This window comes from Oratosquilla oratoria, chromosome 17, assembly GCF_046742065.1.
Source record: "Oratosquilla oratoria isolate Oo_2021 chromosome 17, ASM4674206v1, whole genome shotgun sequence".
Classification (NCBI taxonomy): domain Eukaryota; kingdom Metazoa; phylum Arthropoda; class Malacostraca; order Stomatopoda; family Squillidae; genus Oratosquilla; species Oratosquilla oratoria.
Window position 1 is genome coordinate 18486099 of NC_134793.1, and position 22766 is coordinate 18508864.

A 22766-nucleotide genomic window follows, 5' to 3' on the forward strand; every position below is an offset into this window, starting at 1 on the left:
GTAGACAAATAAACGAATAAATAAATTATTTGTAAGTACTACAATACGTGTAACAAGTTGGACACAGATATGACAGGTATAGATTTTATTTTGTTAATTTTGATAATGTATTTATTTATTGTATTTTTTATTTGTATGTTTTATTTTCTATTATATTCATATCTTATTTTATCTTGTGTATTATTTGTTTTTATTTTATTTATATATATAATATACAAGCGAGTTGATTGTTCTAACATATTGGTAAGATAAACTGAATACCCCACTATCGGAGAAAAGAAAGTTGTTCGAAGATACGCATAGTGCGATCACGCTGAAGAGGATCACAGATAGTGATCGCAAAACTTCAAGGTACTTTTTCTCTTATAGTGGGACATTCAATTTGTGTATATATTTGTTATTTATTTATTTTATTGAGGGACAAGTGGTTTTTATTCAGTTCACTTCTGTCCCTGGTACAAGTGTGTTCTGTGTGTGTGCGTGTTTGTTCTTAAGAAATCCCCCCCAACGCGATCCCTCCTCCGCTTGCACCTGCTCAGGCGTTCTCCTGCCATTTCCGCTCATCCCAATTTCCTCTCCCTCCCCTACCTTTCCCCTTTCCCCCACCTTTCTCTCCTTTCCCCTTTCCCCCACCTTTCTCTCCTTTCCCCTTTCCCCCACCTTTCTCTCCTTTCCCCTTTCCCCCACCTTTCTCTCCTTTCCCCTTTCCCTCACCTTAATACCCCTCCCTCCTCCCCTAGCTTCCCCCTCTCCCCTTCCCCTCCCCCTACCTTCCCCTTCCCTCCTTTTCCATCCTCCCCTTCTTCCCTCCTCTTCCACACTTTCCTCTCCTTTCCCTTTCCATCCCCTTCCCCTCCCTTACCTTCCCCTTCTCCCTTCCCCTTTCTTCCCTCCCCATCATCCGCTTCTTCCCTGCCCTTCCCCGCTTTTCTCTCCTTTCCTCTCCTCCACCTTCTCCTTTTCCCTTTCCCTCCCCCTCCTCCTCCTTTTCCCTTTCCCTCCCCTTCCTCAACATTCCCCTCCTCTCCCCTACCTTCCTTTCCTTGTCCCCCTCCGGCTGTCCCCCTCCCCCTTGTTCCTGAAGCCCTTTCTCCCCGCCCCAACCCCCACCCACCCCTACGCCCCACCGATTTGTACCCTCTCCCTTCCCCCCTCCCTCCCTCCCTCCCTCCTTCCCTCCCTACCTGCGTACCTGTGTAATATGATAGCAGTGGAGTCCTCTTCTGATAACTGCTCTTACTGTTCTACGTCACTCAGATTTCCAGTCGTGTGTGTGCGTGTGCGTGCGCGTGTGTGTGTGCGTGCTTGTGTATGTGTGCGCGCGCGCGTTCATTTATTTTTTCTATTATCTTTTACTATACTACCTTTGCCGAGTGTTTTCATGGCCACTGTCGTTGGTGCTGTATTCTTCCTCTGCTGTCGTGTTCACAATTATTTTATGTCCGAAAAACCTTCGGAAAAGTTAAACATTTCGATCCACGATGCCTGTATTATAACAATGGAAAGGAAATATTAATGTGGCTGTGTTTTAATTAGTTATAAAAAACTGTGTTGGAGTTATACCCGTGGAATCCCGTCTCTACTTCCGCGCATAGAAGTAAGAAATTAGTGTCTGGTGTTTGCTCAGAATATATATTAATTTATTCAACAACAACAACAACAATAACAGTGGCAGCAATAAACATAAATACATTTGATGTAGAGAAATAAAACGATGTTGTACATTATTATTATTCTTGTATATTTAGCTGCTGTGATATACTCTATGGGCGCTGTTTATTCTCATTGTTCGTCTTAGTTGCTTTCTACAATTCTGCTAAAATTTCTGACCGATCAATGGGAAATGTCGTTTATTTTTTTTTTATATATTGAATACAGTCATTATTCTTACCGTAAAGTAGATTTATAGAACAATATTAAACAGTAACTTGTAAGTTTAGTTTAATAGAGCCCAGGATTTGGCAATATCTTTTTTTAACGCTGTGCGTTCGATTCCCCATGAAAGTATGAATTCATTTTCTGAAACTAGACATTTGAGAAGATTATTGTTGATCTTTCTTTGTACTCGGCTCATGGCCTTGTCTCGTGTCCATAATGAATTCAAATCTTATTCTCGGAGACCTTGGGGCTGTATGCCAAACTTTGTTACATTTAAGTTAATAATTTTCTTTGTACACTGGCTCTTCTCTCCTCCTTCCTCCCTCCCTCGTCATCTCACCTTGTTTTATCTCGTTTTATTTTTTGTCTCGTCGTCATCCTAGTCGACAGACTCAATCCATTTTGCTGCTCTCTTAATTCATAATTCTGTTTGTCGCACAAGTTTAATCAAGCTTAATGCGTGAAAGGTGATTATTTTTCTCCGACGACGATGCCAACTCTGCAAAGTGACGTCGACTTCTGTGAAGACTTGTGCAACTCTCGACGTTATGACGTCAAGTCGTTCAGACAGGGTTTTGAATCTTCGCCATTTTTCACGTCTGAGCGTGTGTATGTTACCACATTTCTCCTTGTTAGCGCCTAGTTTGAGGGGAATAGAGTGGAGGAAATATGTTCCTCTGCATTTTCTGATGAGCAGTTTTAGTATTACAAGAAATTATACAAGAAAAAGTCTTGTATAATTCAAAACTGAACCAAACCGTTATCTAAAGAATCCTTTAACTGAAGTGTAATAAAATAACGTTTTTTTTTCACAATTTTACGAATAAAACTAAATTCTTCCATGTAACGGTGTAGCCTGAGCTTGGAGCCAGCGTCAAGCTTGAGCTGTACAGAATGGAGTGAAGCCTGTGTTTCAAATTTACGAGCAGACGAAAAAAGGATCATAAAGAAGCATTTTTTTTTATTTCTTCCTACGTGGTAGCAGCTGTGTTTTCTCTATTCGTAACCGAAAACCGAAAGTTACAGCCAGAATTCGTTTCAGATGCCAGAATATGACCCAAAACTTTGCAGATACACCAAATGTAGGCTACTTATATACAGAAATAAATCATTCGACAAAGATGAATATTTTTAGTTACTGGTAGCACTAAAGCAATCGTAAGATTTTAGGTTTCAGCATGATATTGAGAAAAGGGATAATTTTCTTAGGAATATCATCTTGGTTATTCCTAATATTTTCTTATGATTTATTATTGAAGCTAATCCCACTTAAACTCATCCGACTTAACCTGACTTAACCTAACTTAACCTAACGTAACCTAAACCCAACCTAACCTAACCCAACCCAACCTAAACCTAACATAACCAAACCCAACCAAATGAGCCATCATCCAAATTATATATATATATATATATATATATATATATATATATATATATATAATATTTTTTTTCTGTGCGATATACCCACGCGTTATTTTTTTTTTCCAAATCTACCCTGAGGTGGTGGAGGAAGTGGTGGTGGTGGTAGGTGGTAGGTGGTGCGAGGAATTCCCAAGTGCTTGTCATCGTTTTTCCACGGGTCTCTGCATATAGTGCTTCTCCGCGATGAAGGATGATGGCTTTGGAAGCCAACTGTCCCCACCCCCCTCGCCCCCTCTCCCCTTCTCCCCCTTCTCCCCCTCACTCAGTCTCACACACACGCACACACAATAAAGGATTGATAATTTCCCACTCTGTTATACATCCTACTCGTATTTTCTTTCATCGCATATTTTCATATTTCATGTTGAAGCATATATCGTCTAGTCATATTTTATTTTTATGAATGAATAAATTCACCTGTCCTCTGCCGGACAGAATAATGATGATAATAATAAAGTTCCCGTAATGAAGCGGTAAGCGTGTGACGTCATGTCGCCTCCAACAGACCTCGAACGCATTTGCTTGCAAGACGAGGAAATCATTTTGTGAAATTTAAATTGGATTACCGTATTTGATGAACCTTTTACCTGCTAATGAAAGACGTCCCCTGTTTTATGCATTTGCAACCACGTCGTAAATCGTGGGGAGGAAATGGACGATGCGAAAAGGTGTAAAACACCGTGAAATAAGTGTAGGTGTGGGTGTGTGTCGTTGTTGCTAGGTTGCTCAAACAGATGTGAAACGACAACTCGTTATCAGGCGACTTTTCACAATTATTCAAGATGCCGCTAGAAATTTTTTTCTAGGTTGGATGTAGTCAACCAAATGAGTTAAATGAATAAGTAAATGTGTTTATGTATATAATTATTTATAAATGTGTGTGCACGTGCACATGTGTATGTATATATATTGCCCAGCCGAGATCGGTGGCATTTACGTCAGTAGGCCGTGCGTGTGCAGGTGTTCTGGAGTCACTTGTGGGTGCTTAGTCTTGTGTGCAGGTGTTCAGAAACATGAGAGATGTTGAGCGATGAGTTATGGAAAATAAATTTACCAAAATAAGGTCAGGGTGTCAGTGGAGGTATGAGACATAAGCGATAAAGACCGATCCATTATGAAAAATGTCTACCAAAATAGGTGCAGGGTTTCCGTGGATACATGGGCGATGATGAACGATGAATTATGAAACGTGACCGATGGATTGTGAAAAATGTTATCCCGAATGATGTGATGTGATGAGCGATCGGTTATGAAATAATATGACCGACGAATTATGAAAAAAGATGACCCCAAAATAGAACCTGAGTGTCGTTGAGGCTACTGTATTCAGTTCACTTCATCTGAACGAAGATATTTGAGAGGAAAATCTCTACAACACTTAGTCTTGATAGAAAAAAAAATTATGAACAAATAAAATTTAGTTCAGGATAGGCCTAGAAACAGATGGCGGAACCCCCCACAGGTAACTAGAATCAAACAGAAGACAAACAGAAGAAAAACGGATCATCAGATAGGAAGATACATGAGAATATAATAAAAAGAACTTGTATACAGACATTTCTTTCTATCGGGTGAGACATGAATTCGGAACTCAAATATTCGCAATCAAAAGTTCCGAAATCTGGAAGCTTTTTCCTAATATTGTATTCCAAATATTGGATTCTTTATTTATTTATTCGTTTTATTCATTTATTTATTTTACATAATCGAATTGAAACATACCATTGTGCTGTTGAGGGGAGCTTTTCTCAACAGTTGTAATATTTGTGTGAAATTGTGAGTTTTGCCGAGACGAATTTTACATTAAGTTGTGTCGTCTTGTGTGTATGTGCGTTATTGTTCATATACCTAATTGCAATATACCGTATAATCTCTTAAGTTCGTAGGGTCCCGTCCCTGTGTGCGTGCGTGCATCTGTGAAATGGGGAAGGGGTGTTGGTACATATGTTCATAAACGTCGATTTGTTTATTTTGTTTGTTTGAATAAAATATTCTCTCAAGGACATTGTTGCAGTTACGAACTTTTGTGGGTAAATGAGGAATTTCTAAAGGGAAGGGAGAGGAGAGGAATGATGAGAGAAGGATGAGGAAATGAATAAAACGTGAGTATAGGGTAAGAGTTCAGAATAAGAGGAGAAGAGAGAAGAAATGAAGAGGAAACGGGTGATTGAAAGAGAGAGAAAAGGGGAAGAAGGTAAAAAAAAACAACAACTGAGGGATATTGTGCGTATATACACACGTGCATCGAGAAAGATTGAACTTTACCTAGAACTATGCAAATTTACCTTTCCTTGTTCAGTGTTTTGGATATTTGTGTACAAAGGAGTTCCCTTACATTTGAAATTATTTATTTAAACAAGATTGTATTGATACAACCACAAGAAAAGGTGTATTTTTATAAATCCGATAAATATGATGGGTAACTTTCGGTTCTTCGCCAGTATAGTGCACACACACACACACACACACACACACACACACACACACACACACACACACACACACACACACACACACACCGGTCCGGGTTCGAATCCCGCCCAGGGATGAAATAATTTTAGCATCGCTGCTGTGCGAGTTGTTACTCCAACTTTCGTGGGCGGGGAGTTGGGTGTGTGCGTGCAAGGTCACAGTATTACCCATAGATCGGTCATATATGAGCTCTGAGCTCTCTTCCGGGAGGGAAATAGCTGTCGATCACGAGTCCAACACGTGATTTTGTGTGTGTGTGTGTGTGTGTTTCCATATCACCGGATGGGAGAGAGAGAGAGATTGGTAACGAAAAAAAAAGACAGAATAGAAACAAAATAAAACATTAACGTCAGAGGCGAATGTACGTCATAATGCATCACTGCAGAGGGAAGCAAAAAATGAAATTATATATTTCTTTTTACTCGAATGGTTCAACAATATTTATATTACGTATTTCGAGTGGCAGAATTTCAGGCACAAACTACGCTTGGGAAAGGAAAAAAGGGTTTCTGAAATTGAGACGGACCACACCCTGCTGCTGGCTGCAGCGACAGGAGGACGAGAGGATGAGGAGGGGAAGGGAAGAGGGAGAGGAAGGAAAAGGAAGGGGAAGGGAAAGATCAGGAAGGGAAAGGAAGATAGGTGGTAACATACTGTTTATGGGGATAATGGAAAAGGAAAAAAATATCGTTTTTAAGAAGTATTGTTCTTTTTTCCTCTTGATGACTGATTACAAGTAAATAAATCGAGTGAGGAAGAGTTAAGAAATTAGATTGCGAAGCTAAAGTGTAGATAATCAAAAAGAAATAGTAATAAATTTATGAAATTTTATTATAAACAACAGGATGTTCCCCCTGTTATTACGGTACGAATTAGAATAAATGCATTAATAACTATGAATAACACGCGATAACGTGAACTAACAGGAACTTCTAGAAAATGTGAAATGCTGCCAAGAACAGTCTAATTTGACCTAAGAAGTGACATCAAAAGATCGGGGAGTCTATTAATTAGAAAGTTTTACTAAAAAAAAAGTGAATTAAAAGTTTCATGTTTTGTTCGGCGAGTAATGTTACGATTAAACAGCATCAATTATGTTTTAGTTTTTGTTATGTAAGTTATTTACGTTAAAAGACAATCTCGTTGAAATTGTTCAAAGTTAATTGGAGGTGATTTAAAGTCGTTAATATCAAACTAGGTATACACACACATTCACACAAATGGTTAAGTCTGAGATATGTAGTCATCAGAACGTAATAGAAACATTGTGTTGACCATGCAATTATGAACTGCTGTTGAGGAAACCTAAATGTAAACTATATTATAATAATATACTAAAACCATCCTACATATAATTGTTCCCTAGTCACTAAAATGATCATTTGCAAAGAGAAACACATTAATAGAAAGACGAGGGAAGATATATTTGCATAAATCTGAAGTATCAAAGGCTGGGTTGAGTACAGTAGTTTGTGCGCGCTGTGGGTGAATGTACCAATGCAATAACAAGCGGAAACTGCTCGGAGCCGTCGTCCGGCCAGCTCAGCAATCACGTCGGTATTATTCCCTTTAAAATGCCGCCGCGATGACACTGAGTGACCACTTGACCGGTGGGGGGGTGGGGTCTGTACAGAATTCGCAGTCACAACCGGACAGTAGATTTCCTAATCCTATACTCGTGGATTTGATTCATCATTCCTGTATCGTTTTCTTTCTCTTTTCTCCTTTCTATTTTCTCTTTGCTCTATTTTCTCATTTTCCATGCTTTTCACGTCTATATTTCCTGTCATTGGGTGGGTTATGTGGCAACAGCGCTTCGCCCGTTGATGTGGCACCGTTGGGAGGATCGAACAGCGACCAAGAAACGCAAACAAAAGCTTTTTGTGATTCGCCATTTTCAGGGACAACGTTAACGGAATGACGTTATGAACAGATAAGGGGGGAGGTCATCAAGATACGTTATCGCGAACTTTTAACATCGCTTGAGCAAGGTCAGGTCATTTGGGAGGAACTTAGGGAAGAGGTTTGTTGACGAAGGACTCGCTTTACAGCAACGTTGCTCCACACCTGGTGACGTCACCTGAGCCTCACAAGGAGTGACGTCATTTAACGAGGATCCAAGTTAGGTTTAAGTAAGAATTCGAGTCTTGTAGTAACAATATCTTGGGTTGTAACAAGATTGTCGTTATATGTACAGAAGCATTCTTATTTATTTTTTATTTTGTTTATTTTGTATATTTCTGCAACACCATCAAAGGCCCTATGTGGTCGCCTGAACATGTTAAGAAAAAAACAACAACAAGAGAAAAATGGTAACAACAATAACGACGTCTCGAGGTCCTTTTCCGTACAGAGCTCTTTCAGACTTATAAAATGGCTGTTTCTATGGCAACACCATTCTCCTCCTTCCAATCATTTATACAACATAGGATTCAGCTTCCCTCCCCACCCCTCCGTTTCCATCTAACGAGTTTTGTCTTCCCCCCCTCCCCTCCACTCCTCTTTTCTTCTGCCAGTCAAGCTCGACATGACGTCAAGATAAGTCTGCGCAAAAGACATGACGTCAGAGTACGTCTTTGTAAAGAACACTCGTAGTTGAGTCTGCTTGAAAAAGACACGATTTCACAGTAAATCTGTGCAAATAACATGATGTCATGATAAGTCTGCGCAAAAGACATGACGTCATGTTATTTCTTCACGAGAGACATGACATCAGAGTACGTCTTAGTAAAGAACACGGCCGTAGTTCAGTGTGCGTGAAAAACGACACGATTTCACGGTAAATCTGTGCAAAGAACGACATGACGTCACAGGAAAGAATCTACGTCATATTTAATCTCACTGAAACGTCTAATAAAAGAAAAGAACGTCAAATCCCCATTTCCTCGCGAAGAATGTTCTCTGGGAGGTAAGGTTTCTGCATCGCGAAACCGCCAACGCGTTCTCCCTAAACGAGGAAGCGATGACGAAGACACTCCAAGGTTCTCCATGGGTGCGAGCCAAGTCATTACCACTTCGGAAAAGGTGGGAGTGAGACGCACGGGAAGGGCCTTCCTGCCTGACAGGTGGCAGCCAGATGGTTCTGGGTGTCTTGAGCTTGATTCTAAACGGGGTCGCTTGTAATCTAGAAGCAGGAGAGGCGATGAATGTCGAGAATTTGTGGATCGTGTTGAAGTAGAGCTGATCGATGGCCTCGCTTGTATAACTTCCAATCTTTTAAGTGTCTCCCCTCTCTCCTCTCTCTCTCTCTCTCTCTCTCTCTCTCTCTCTCTCTCTCTCTCTCTCTCTCTCTCTCTCTCTCTCTCTCTCTCTCTCTCTCTCTCTCTCTCCCTCACTGAAATTGTAATGGTTCAGTAATTGTCATGAAAACGAAGGTAGTTTTGATGATGATAACGATAGATGGTGTTGACGGTAAACCCACTAGTGATGATCTGTTGAAGAAAAAGTGTTGTACTGGCAGCTTGGATGACGTCAGTGGCGACAGACCTGAAAGCGAGAGAGAGCGAGCTAGCTGCCCTGTGTCAGGCAACAGTTTACAAACATGGGGGAAGGGAATTTCCTAAGGTTTTACGTGCGTCCTATAAATCTCCAGTAAAGGAATTTCTTTTGGGGTTTGAGGTGAAGTAAACGCAATAACTCGAGAGATGCCTTACTGGGGTGCGATAGCTTTGAGAAGCCTGGCATAAATGCAGACAATTTAACACCCCTGAAATAAATGTAGTCACTTTAAGATCCCTGAAATAAATGTAGTCACTTTAAGACCCCTGACATGTATATATAGTAACATTAAGATACCTGACATAGATATAGTAATTTTGAAACTAAGAAAAGGTCCAACAACTCTGCGAGTCCTGAAACAAAGGCAAGGGACCCTAAGGGACATAACTGGAGTAACTTTAGGGTCCCTGAGATTGCAGAGGCCGAAACCTGTAAACAAAACGTCACTACCACAGAACCAAAAAGCGAGCAGATTATATTTAAACGAAATAGGGAGCAACTTTGTGGAAACAAGTAATCAGTTATCAAACCCCGGGGCGTTGGGTAGCGAGAATTTTGACTGAAATGTAAGATTTTTAAGAGAAGATGGAACGCAAACGGACTAAGCAATTCAAGCCAGTATCTGCCTCGGTCTTTTCAGTTTCTATTCGAATGTTATCAAAACATATTCTATTCTTTGAAATGCGAATTTAATGAAGGACAAGGAAACTCAATTTCCCAAACTTAATTCATTCCCGGGAGCCATCATGAATTTAATATTTAATTGCCGCAAGGGCGATTTTGTTCAGCCAAGGGACATACACCATCTCTCCAGAATGTTAACATTTTTGTCTACCGATGGGACACGACGCCGTCGAATGGAAACGTCAGGCGCTAGGTAGAATGAAGCTACAATTACAATTACGCCACGAAAGAGACTAGGCACTCGGCCCTGCGATTGTAACGGTCACCCTGGTCATCCTGTCTGTCTGTTTCTCCTCACACGGAAGGCTGTTGCTGCAGGTGGTGATGGAGCATATAACGCTAGCTAGCGACGTCTGTGTAGACCAAGTGAGGATCCACCAGCAGTAATTCACGTTTGTACTCGACGTCAACGATGAAACCTTCCCCTCCCACACCTCCCCCTCCTCCTTCCCCTCGGTAATCAACTCGTGCGTTTGTCGGGCGCGCGCAAGGCAACAGGCCAGGGAGAGGCGATGGTGATAATGGTGGTGGTGGTGGTGGTGGTGACTGATGATGGTGGTGTTGGTGGCGAAAACCACATTCGACCTATGGACAAACTGTCTGAAAGAAAGTCGAGAGGAAGAGGAGGAGAGCGTGAGAAAGGGAGGAAGGAAGGGACGAAGAAAAGGGAAGAAGGAAGATGGAAAAGAAGAATGACAAAAGGGAAGGAAGGGCGGAGGTATGAATGAAAGTAAGAAAAGAAAATGGGAAATGAAAAAAAAGGAATGAGAATGGGGGAATGAAAGGAGGGAGGGAGGGAGGGAGGGATGAAGGAAAGAAGGAAGGTAAGAGGAAACGGGAAATAGAGGAAGCAAGAGGTAATGATAGGGGTGTTGGTAGTTATGGCCGGGGCTGTATCGGAGTTGGTGACGACGATGACCATGTGTGGCTGACATGGGGAGAGGGGAAGGGGGGGGAAGGGGGGAGACTAGTGTCAAGCGCTATTGGGGGATCTGGTGCTACCTACTGGTGTCAGTGATGGTGAGTGTGTTATCCTTTGCAGGCACTTGGGTGCCACTTGGCGATAGCAAAGAATGGCACCCAAATCTACAATAGTGCCAAAACTATGCTGCAGAAATATGCGTGAGCAACACACACACACACACACACACACACACACACACACACACACACACACACACACACACACACACACACACACACACACACACACACACACACACACACACACACACACACACACACACACACACAGACACACAGATCCTTATATGAGCTCTAGACTCTTATTCGGGAGGTTAATAGACGTCAGTCATGAGTCCAGCACGTGATCCAAGACCATGGTGAAACAATCTTTCTCTGTCAGTCAGCCAGGACGAAAACCCCTTCAACCATGAAAACACACACACACACACACACGCACACACACACACACACACACACACACACACACACACACACACAGTTGTGGGTTCGGCCGGACATGAAAGAAATGGCCCACTTGGCAACATGAGAACTGGAAGTAAGGAAGAAGCACTGGTATATACTACAGTATATTACAATCTCCCCTCACCATCGCCATTTGCATTTCCTGGAAATCCTCCTCCTTCTCCTCCACCTCCACCACCACCTCCTCCCCTTTAACCACCCTCTCCCTTTTCCTTTCCTCCCCTCCCCTCCCCTCCTCTCCTTTCCTCTTCTCTACTCTCATCCCCTCCTCCCGTCCCCTCCCCCCGTCCCCTCCCCTTTACCCTCTTCCTCCCCTTTACCCTCTTCCTCCCCTTTACCCTCTTCCTCCCCTTTACCCTCCTCCCTTCCCCTTTACCCTCCTCCCTTCCCCTTTACCCTCCTCCCTTCCCCTTTACCCTCCTACTCTTCCTCTCCCCTCCCATTCTTCCCTCTCTTCCACATTCTTCTCTTTTCCCTTCCTTCGTGCCCCCTCTCTTTTCCCCTTTCCCCTCACTCCTCTCTTCTCCCCTCTCTCCCTCTCCTCTCCTTTCCTCTCCTTTCCTCTCCCTCTTCCCTCCTCTCCTTTCCTCTCCCTCTTCCCTCCTCTTCCTCCCCTCTCCCAACTTCCCCTCTCCCCTCCCCTCCCAGCTTTCCCTCCCCTCTCCCCTTCCCCTCTCCCCTTCCCCTCTGTTTTGCCATGGGGCAGTTTCAAGTGTCCCCGAGTGCATACAGAGTCGCGTACACGAGTATCCACGCGAACGTTATACGAAAACTTCTGAAATCCTGACGAAGATTGTGATGTGCCACAGTTGAACACTATGTACTGAAACGTTCGTCCGCCCTATGTGTTATTTACCTTTGCACAATGACGATTCCGTTTTATTGCGTCCTTTTTCTTGACTTTTCGTTATATCGATATCTGACCGTTGAAGTCTTGCATCTTTCGACGGCTCTGGCAAATTATTTCTGTGATTAAAAAGAGTTTTACTCAGTAATTATGAAAAATAACGGTAATTTTTTTTATATAGAAAGTCAGTCAAACAGATAAGCTTGCGCGATATTGTATTATTTGAGGGTTATCCGCACTTAAAAGGGTTAACTTAAACCTGTTTTCTGAAAACTAGGGCTGGCGAAAAGGTTTAAGAGAATGTCTGGTAATCCAGTAACATTCGGTCACTTGAATCCTTTTGTTACGTTCCCTTTGCTTCCCTTCCCCCTCACGAGAAAAAGAAAATCATGACCCTTTGTCAGCATTTCGCCACCTCAGCCTTTATTCAGGCGGCCTTATTCGGGGACTTTGTGGAAAGGCGCGGACTTAGTAAGGATCCCCTTAAGGCAGCGAGATGGCGTGTTGGTAACTACCAGAGGTGACGAAGGCAGCTTCGCTTCTCTCCCTCTCTGTCGCGGCGCGCAGCAGAATTGACGTTTCCTGATTAAATACTCCCATGTCACGTTGCCATTTCGTCCTTTTCTCTCTCTCTTCGTCTATGTAACGTTGTTTCCCCTGACGCCTTTAGGCGTGATCATGGCGGGAAAGGAAAGCGGAGGCGTTCCATGGACTTACGGACATCAGGGGGAATGTGGGTTGGTCACTGGAGGACGAGTGTGAGGGTGAAGCTTCGAGTGTGTGCTGGGTGGAAGTCCTCCTTGGGAGCACACGACCGTGATCACGGATACACAACGAAAGGAAAAACAGAGACAAGACCATAAGGAGACTGCAAGAGTCCATAAGGCCGAGTTCCATGTCCCTTACCATCTATCATCACTATCCATCAAGTTACCTAACCTTCCCTTAAAGCAAGCGATAGTTTCGGCTCTCACTGCATGGTTACTAAGTCTATTTCATTCGTTAACCACTCAATTGGTAAACCAATTCTTCCCTATTTTCTTCATAAACCTAAATGAGTCCTAATCTGTTGTCTTAATATGACGACCTTGACTGCATTACCCTTGTTAAACAACCACAGATTTATTTTTCGTAATTTGCACTATAAGTAAGAATATCAATCTCCCCTTTATTAAGGGGGTTGCCGAATCAAAGTGGCACTTTTGCCTAGATGATTCTTAGAAGAATTTAAAAATTTTATACATTTTTGGGAAAGTAGGATTTTTCTCTCTCTCGCTCTCTCTGGACATAACGATTGCATGTGTTGAGTTTGAAAATGGATTCTGTCTGGACCAGAGAGCAGTAATCTCTGCACCTTGTTTACTAGACCACTTTTAATTCCAATTTACTTTTCTTGTAGACTTGTTACTCAAAGAAAACGGGTCTATTGTCCTACATCTAGAAAAACGGGTTCTACACGCATGCGCAGTGAGAACAGTAACGACAACCCCCCCCCCTCTCTCTCTCTCTCTCTCTCTCTCTCTCTCTCTCTCTCTCTCTCTCTCTCTCTCTCTCTCTCTCTCTCTCTCTCTCTCTCTCTGAATCTATTACTGTTTACACACGAGAGTTGGGTGCAAAACGCCAGTTTACAGAACATGTGTACATTCGACGTTGTGTCTGTTTGCATGTAATCCTTCATGTGTGTATTTCATTTTTAGTGTTTCCTCGGCTGTAACCAGCGCTTCTGTCCTGGGGGTGTGTGTGGCAAAAACACACGGAAGAGGCGGTAAAGGAGAGAGATGGGTACGCTGGTCCATAGGGGTGTCACGAAATTTACACAAGACATTGACTATAACAATTGTGTTATCAATATCCCCATACGAGGACTCGAATGTGTCTGTGTGAACTTTGTACTTTGGATCACGTGTTGGACTCGTGATGGACAGCTATTTCCCTCCCGGAAGAGAGCTCAGCTCATGTATGACCGATCTATGCGTAATGCTGTGACCTTACACGCACACATCCAACTCCCCGCCCACGAGAGTTGGAGTAACAACCCCCAGCGCATCGATACTGACATTATTTCATCCCTGGGCGGGATTCGAACCCGGACCTCCGTAGTGGCAGGCGGGAACTCTACCAACTGCGCCACGAGTTGTATGTGTGATGAATGTTCGTTTGTATGTCTGCGGAAGGTTAGCTGTGAGCCAGCTTCGTGAGTCATTCACTTATCACTTTCAGAGTAAACACAAGTGGGGGAAGGTATAAACACACACACACACACACACAGACAGACACACACACACAGACACACACACACACACACACACACACACACACACACACACACACACACACACACACGGCATTACCCACAGATCGGTGATATACGAGCTCTGAGGTCTCTTCCGGGAGGGAAATGGCTGTCGATCACGAGTCCAACACGTAATCCAAGATCATGGTGAACCACACACACACACACACACACACACACACACACACACACACACACACACACACACACACACACACACACACACAACCCTTGAAGAATCTGAAATTTGAAAACCCAATTCCTGAATTCGATAATTAAATTGTCGGCTTGGTGGGTTGGGGTAACCCTTTGCCCCAGAATGTGGGAAGGTATCTACACAACTGAATAAAATTGACTGACGACATACAGAACGAAGAAACAGGAAAGATGTCTCTTTCGTTCAAATTCTACATCGAGGGTCTATCCCCTATGATCAGCAGTCTTAAGCTCTGTAATGGAAGCTGAAATCATGAGGGGTTGCTGAAGAACTCAGCACTTGTATGGTGTGTGTGTGTGTGTGTGTGTGTGTGTGTGTCCCGTACAGGGTGCGACAACACAGCAATACAGCTCCTTATCTTATGAACTGGGTGACCAAAAGCTCCTGGGCAAAACCGGCTGTCTATGGTGTTGCCTTGTCTGGAAATCCCAGCCTGTATTTCGTAATATTTATCTTGGACAACCTAAGTATAAGGTGCCCTATCCTATCCTAACATGTCCAATTTTTTTCCTATCCTATCCTAATAAGTCCTAACCCCATCTCAACCTGACTTAATCTAACCAAACCTAACCAAAACAAGCCTAGTAACCCGACCTATCCTATCCTATCTTAACCAAAATGCCCAGCAGGAAAGTCGCAAAACACAAGTCGAAATGCTGAGATTAAAATAACATTTGCACTGAATGTATTCTCGTTTTTCGTACCACTGAAAATGGCGATAATGTCCACGGTTTGGTAAATGTATTTCCTGCCTGCTAGTGTGGCTTCTCTTCACATTTGAACATTTTATATGAAATTGTATCATCCAGTATGTGTGTGTGTGTGTGTGTGTGTGTGTTTGTGCGTGCGTGCGTGCGCGCATACACGCGATATCGGCGGCTGGGCTCGACTGTAGGAAGTTCGATAATGGCAGGGCTCTGTTGTCAGCCAACCAGACAACACTTGCTACTTTGCAGCAGCCAACGGAGTTCCAGCACCTTCAACACAGAATCGCACTTAACATATTTTTTTCTCTCTAAGACGAGGCCTTGACTTCTACACTGCCCTTTCCTTGTTTAAGATGAAGTGATTATGATGTACGAGTTTTACGAGGATGGATAGAGTGAGAAATGAGGATGTGAGGTCATTGGAGATGGAGAGATGGTAGACAGGGGTTGGTTAAATAATACTGGGATGGTTTGGGCACGTGGAAAGAATGAGTGAAGAAAGACGAGAAGAGGGAGTGTGGAAGGCAGAGGTGGACGGAGTGAACATGAGTGGGGGACCGAGAATGTGGTGGATGAATGGGGTGAATAGGGCTTTGGGTACAAGGGGAATGTCTGTTGAGCAGGGAAGAGAGAGGGCAAGAGATAGGTGTGAATGGATGATAAATTGACACGGCTCAAAGGAATTTCTCCTTGTCTTCTCTATATGACTCGTGTGTGGACGAGGGGGAAGGGTCGCCATGTCAATGAATCGGTGGGGGTAAACCAGCTTCGGCTGTCGGGCCCTGCTGTGGAGGTGCTGTGTCTTGCTGCAAGAAACAAAGTAAAAGAAAAAAAAAGAAAACTAATGGATGTTGGGTTGGTGCATGTCTTGGAGGGTTACCTCCCTTATAAGGGTGCAGAGGCCTTTTGGTGTGTGTGTGTGTGTGCACATGTACCTCGTGTGTGTGTGTGTACATGTACCTCAGATTTTCATGTAGCTGGAGGGAGGTTAGGGGCAGGAACGAGGTCGGAATGGGTCTAGGACCTGTCTACTACCCCACCCCACCCCACCCCACCCCACCCCACCCAAGGAAAAGAATTCCCTGTTGGCGGCATAGACCGGAATAATGTTTATATGCATCACCGTTTCTAAGCTGGTGTGAGAGTACTGACACATTTATAAAGTGCAAGTCGGGTATTTTATTTTTATTTTTTTATTCTGTGTTCGTAATATAATTACATGTTTATTCAAATAGTTATTTACGTTTTCTACTTAAACACAGTTCGATGTTAATCGATCCCTCGTAAGGTCTCTCTCTCTCTCTCTCTCTCTCTCTCTCTCTCTCTCTCTCTCTCTCTCTCTCTCTCTCTCTCTCGTATCAGAATACATGCCTCTTTCACGGGTGTGAATGTTCTAATAAAAGTTATAATTGGTTCTTGTCTTGGTAGATAGAAAATGGGTCTAGTCGACATGACGTCATAGATAAAAACACCAACTGAAATTAAGAAACCTTGTTTAGTCATTTATTGCCGTTATTTTCATACAATGTTCTATGAAATATTGTTTGTGAATGATGCTTCGATAACTGACAATCCAAGTGAGATTACGAATATATATATATATATATATATATATATATATATATATATATATATATATATATATATATATATATATATATATATATATATATATATTCTTTAATTCCTGTAAATTTCTATGTCTTAAAGTAATACCAGAGTTCATGGACGAAAATTTGTTTGATTTTAGAGTTGACCTAGAGCTTGCATCGGGATTCTGTCAATAAATTCTCAATGCAGTTTTAATGAAGCTTTAAGTTTCGTACCGTCAAGCCGATGACGTCAGCCAACATGGCTGCCCCTCGGAAGGCTATGGCTAGGCGTCGTCCAAAAGGCTAATTTATCTTCATAGAAGCCGAGGCCACAGTGTCCTACCATATACCAGCAGAAGTTGTTTCGTTTAATCACGGACTGGCATATCTTGCGCGGGAAACCACTCCAAACCATACCCATATACGACTTGGCTTCATAAATCACATTTGCACGATTTATCGACATTTCAAACTTCTGACCATGATAATGGCGCGTGTTCGGCCCAAGAGAGAGAGTTATACAGTGAATAAGGGCAAATGAAAGCCTTTACTAGGGAAGGAGCAAGATCATAGGCTGTTGCGTGCGGAAGATGATTATATAGTAAACTGAATATGTGAATGATGCGTCATCAACCAAACGCCTCTTGAACATCCTGCGATATGACGTCATAGTTTGATGACCGCTACGATATTTTTTTTTCGTTTATTATTTATTCATTTATTTAGTCATTAGTTTATTATTACACTATTAATGTGGAAAATTACTTTGTTGACTATTTCATTTGCAAAAGTTTTATGACTTGGTTGACTATCCTTGTGTAGATGGTACATATTTATATTTTTCTCAGTTTAAGCATTTAATGTCTATATTTCGTTCCATACCGCCAGACGATTTTAATCAACGGAGGAATATCACCATGGACGTCTTGACCTAGTGGCATTTCTATTCGTGCTTATCTTTGTTGTCGGCTCCTAGGGATTTTATTCGGTTCGGCAGATACAGAAGTGGAAAGCATAATAATTGCAAGTGGACTGATATTCTCCAGGACAAAAGCGACGTGTGGATGTGAAGTGGAGGACGCAAAGTTTGGAAATATTCAGTCACAACCGTTGATGTTGCCAATTTTAAGCATTTTGTCATAGTAAGAAATGGAGTGGAATATATAGGAAATGGAATGGGTGGGAGTGGTTTCTATGCCTCTTTCTTTTTGTCTACCCCCCGTGCAAGGGGGAAAAGGCCTTTGGTATATGTATATAAGAGATGGTACATATTTTTAGGTGCAAATCACTACGTATAGGCATAGTATATCCACGCAGAAATATGCATTATTGTTTAAAAATCGTGACATGCATAAAAACAGGCAAACGATATTGGCGAAAAGTCGTTAACGTTAATGGTTCTGCAGATGCCTCCACCAGTGATCGTAGAGGATTTAGTATCCCAATCCCCTGTGCATGCTTCTAGGAAATATACAGAATATTCAGCAGCGGAAAAAATATATTTGCATTTGGTTTTAGCATGTCTCAGTTCCAGATGTCCGCAGTGTTGCAGCCGATTGGAAATGATTGGCGGCTTTCACGGCACGATGCATTATGACAGAAAGACGAAATTTTCTGAACCAACGGGCGGGATGCTCTGCCACGACGCTAAGGTTGTGAGACATGTAGATGATTTCTGCAGAAGTGTGGAATTATATTCACAAATATTCGGCTGTTAGGTTTTATACACAAGGCACGGAGATGCATACATTGTAGAGAGCGCATGAAATTGTCGGTGTGTGATAAGATGGTTGAATATACCTAGTAATACAAGTGGTAACATACAAGAAAATATTGCGCTCGTCTGTCTTTCGTATCTGTTACACCAGCTGCACTAGCAGATAAAAAAAATCCATTATAATGATAGTTATTGGATGTACTGTTTATTTTAACAGATGGGTATATATGGTATAATTCTGCCTATTTTCTTTTCCATTTTGTGTTTTGTGTTCAGTTATAGAAAATGGGTAAAATACGTACATATCGATTGTCGAAAATAACATTTGTGGCATTGTTGAATACTTTATTTGTGGTCATTAGTATATGAATATATATTCATGCCACTGTATTATTTCTTTGGATTTGAATTTGGATGTAAAATTAAAGGTAAATTTTGTACTTAGTATAGACTACTACATTAACAAATAAATGACAATCTTGTGTCTGTAGAGGAATGGAAATAATTTAATTCTGTAGTCTAACTTAATTTTTTATAAGTATTTGCACATGTTTCGTGTGATTTCAAATCGTTTCGTTATGTTGACAATGATTGTTGTATTTCAGATCGACCAAGATGTTGGAGGACTTCGATCGACCGGGATACTTCAAGGATTACTACAAGAACGTTCGCAAGACAGTGAGCAACGACCAGCTCAATGAATTCGCCAAACTCACAACGGACGAGGAGAAATTCCGTTATGTTTTCAATCTCCCAGCGGTACACGATATTGATCTCAAATTATTCTTCAAAGGCAAATCCGAAAAGGAGGCGCTTGAGAAAAAGGAGGAAGGAAATAAGAGTTTTGGTAAAAAGAAAAATGTAGAAGCATTAACCTATTATAGTCAGGCGGTGATAAAGGCTCCTGTGCCCACGGGTAAATATTGGAAATTAATCAGTTGAGTAGTTCCGTTTTCTGTGATAAGTCGTAAACCTCCTGGAAAGAAAACGAATCAAGCGAAGATGTTCTGCAAGGGTGACCTCATGAGCTTCGTCTTGAGAGATGGAATGCTTGAACCATTCTATTTTTGTTTTTTGTAATGTGAAATGCATGATAACAATAGTGATTACATAAATACAAGAAAGAATTGTAGAATATATTGTCTGATATGTGTGTGCATGAAGAACACTTACGTTTGGAATACAAACTTTTGCATGTTAGAACCAACAGTACACGTACATTGGCATGCATTACATTGTACATAGATAAATTATTGCATGATGAACCAGTAAGAGTTGCATCGCTTGGCATAAAGAGCCACGGAGAAAATATTTCTCTGCTTAATCAGATTAGCAGAAAAAAATATTTACTTGTTTGTTTTATTTATTTTATTCACTTGACCATTTTCATGCACTGGAGTAGTGACTGCATATTATATACAGTCAATAATGCAAGTCAGCAATCTTTTGTTTAGTGGCAACTCTCCATCCATGGAGGAATGCCAAGCCACTTCATTATTCTTTTCTGTCACTCTTAAATCTTTCCTGTGGCACTCGTAGATTCCACTTCTTTTTGTCGTGCTTCTGTGACAGTGGTGGATAAGAAAACCACTGTCTCGCATGCCAATGTGGTTCTTGTGTGTCTTGGGCACAGCTTCTTGGAAAAGTCAGGTGGAGTATTGTCATGTTCAGCCTCAAATGATACATCTTAGTAAAAACCACAGGGTAGGAGGGGACTTTTGACTGAGTTTATCTGCCAACCTACAGATTAATATTCACATGTGACATTTGTTCTTGAGTATGTTACACCTCCTAAAAAAAAAAAAAGTAGAATATTGTAAAAAGAATTATACAAGGAAAAAGAAAGAAGGAAAAAATATATCAAATCCCCATCAATGGTTGATTGTAGTTGTGCAATGAGATCCTGACAGTGGCCCATAAGATACGATTCTGACCACCTAATTTTCATCCACCAAACTCCCCGAAACATCAGACAAACCAAGAAATTCCTCCCATGACGAGCAAAGTCCACACTGGCATGACTACATTCAGGACCCAGCATCACTGAATGATACAGCCTCTACCTTACTGCTTTGTAAACACTAGCAAGCACTCCATTTGTGCATACATGAGCTTTGGTAATATTATAGACTTGTGGACCTAACTCATAATATATCACAAGTACCCAAATATATGATTTTTTTTTTTTTTTATTTTTTTTTTTTTTTTTTTTTTTCAGGATTTAACATGTATATATATATATATATATATATATACATGATTTTTCCTCCAATGAAGTGGTTCTATGGCTACAAAACTGTAGCAATACAGAAAGAAAAGATGTTTGTGTAATTCTAGTATGTTGTGAGTTAGATACACATTAAAGCAGTGATTCCCTCCCTTTACTCAATGTGAACAGCCAAGAACATGATCCCCTTTTTCCCCTCCTTTGTGGGTCGAAGACAGCATTGACTGCCATAAATCTTCACCTGTTACCGCACAGTATAGGAAGTGCCTGTACTTTAACATCACAAGTATAAGACATAATTGAAATATGTCAATATGCTGATGACCCAACTTGTACTGTTTGACAAGAGCCCTAAATTTCTGGGCATCACTCTGGATCCTACATGTACATCATAGGATATCAAGGACCTAACAGTCCAAATAGACAAGAATACACACATAGTAAGATCAATACTAAGTGTGTGTGTCAGTAGAAGGAAACTTTAAATGCAATCTAGAAATAATACCTTAAGAACCACACTTAATTACACCTTCATGGCATAGTTTCCAACAATCAAGGAAAAAGACTGCCTACAATTTGCACAAACCTTGCCATTTATAGGTTTTAGCAATACAAAATAATAAACTTTGGAAATTATTTAGGTTTAAAAACCCAGAGGGGAGGTAATGGCTGGTCTGTACTCATCTCTGTTAGTTGTCACACCCCATTCCCGTGTGAACACACAAACATAAGCTAAAGAATGAATGCACATACGTTTCAATCCGTTGTCTGTTAATTGCATGCATGCATGCAATTTTGCATGTGTCTTTCAAAGTAAAATTGATGGGATGTTTACATGTTTAAATCCCCCCTCCCACCCTCCCCACCCCCACTCCCCTCTCACACACACAACATTGCCAGAATGAAGGTATAGTCTTCCTAACTGGTAACATCTCTTTAACACCTGTTTCTAGGATAGAAAAATTCTCTCACTTTCCCTATCTCTCTCTCTCTTTCTCTTTTTCTTTCTCCTCCCCCCTCTCCCTCACTTACATGTCCTCACTCTTTCCCTTATTCTCCCCTTCCCCCCTCCCCCCCTTCACTTTCTTCTACTTCCCTCTCCTCTCTCCCTCTCCTCTTCCTCATTCTCCCTCCCTCTCACTTTCCTCTTCCTCTCTCTCTCCCTCCTTTTCCTCTTCCTCTCTCTCCCTCCTTTTCCTTTCCCTCTCTTTCCTCTCCCTTTCTTTCCTCTCTCCCCTTCCTTCTCCCCCTCTCCCCTCCCCTCTCTCCCTCTCCCCTCCCCTCCCCTCTCTCCCTCTCCCCTCTCTCCCTCCCCCCTCTCCCTCTCTCCCTCCCCCCTCTCCCTCACTCATTTCTCCCCCTCTCTCCCTCAATCGCTCCCCCCTCTCTCTCCCCCATCTCCCCCTCAGTCTCTCCTTTTCACTCCTTTTCTTCCACTGCCTTCCTCTCGCCGTCCCTCCCTCTCCTCCACTCCCTCTTTCCCCACCCCATGACTCCCTCCATCGTTCTCCCCATTTCCCCCCTCTCACCCTCTCTCTCTCTCTCTCCTTCCCACTCTTTCTCTCCCACCTCCACTCTCTCTCCGACCTTCGTGATCTCTTACCCTCCCCCTATCTCCTCCTCTCTCCACCTCCCTCCCTCTTTTCCCCCCTCACTCTCTCTCTCTCTCTGCTCCTACTTCCTCCCTCCTTCCCTCTTTTTCACCCCTTTCTCCCCCCCCTCCCTCCCAGTCTCACCTCCCTCCCTCTCTCTGCCCCTTC

The 22766-nt window shown here is 42.2% G+C and overlaps 1 protein-coding gene across 7 annotated transcripts in view; it reads left to right on the forward strand.

The window, feature by feature from the left end:
- LOC143034460 (protein-lysine N-methyltransferase SMYD4-like) overlaps nt 1-22766 on the forward strand; it is a 185140-nt gene that overhangs the window by 143810 nt on the left and 18564 nt on the right. For 6 of the 7 annotated variants that reach the window (XM_076200538.1, XM_076200539.1, XM_076200543.1 and 3 more), the window contains one exon: nt 19385-19716. In XM_076200538.1, the coding sequence (XP_076056653.1) occupies nt 19385-19716 (332 nt within the window). The remainder of the gene's footprint in view (nt 1-19384; nt 19717-22766) is intronic. The other variant, XM_076200540.1, reaches the window with a different exon arrangement.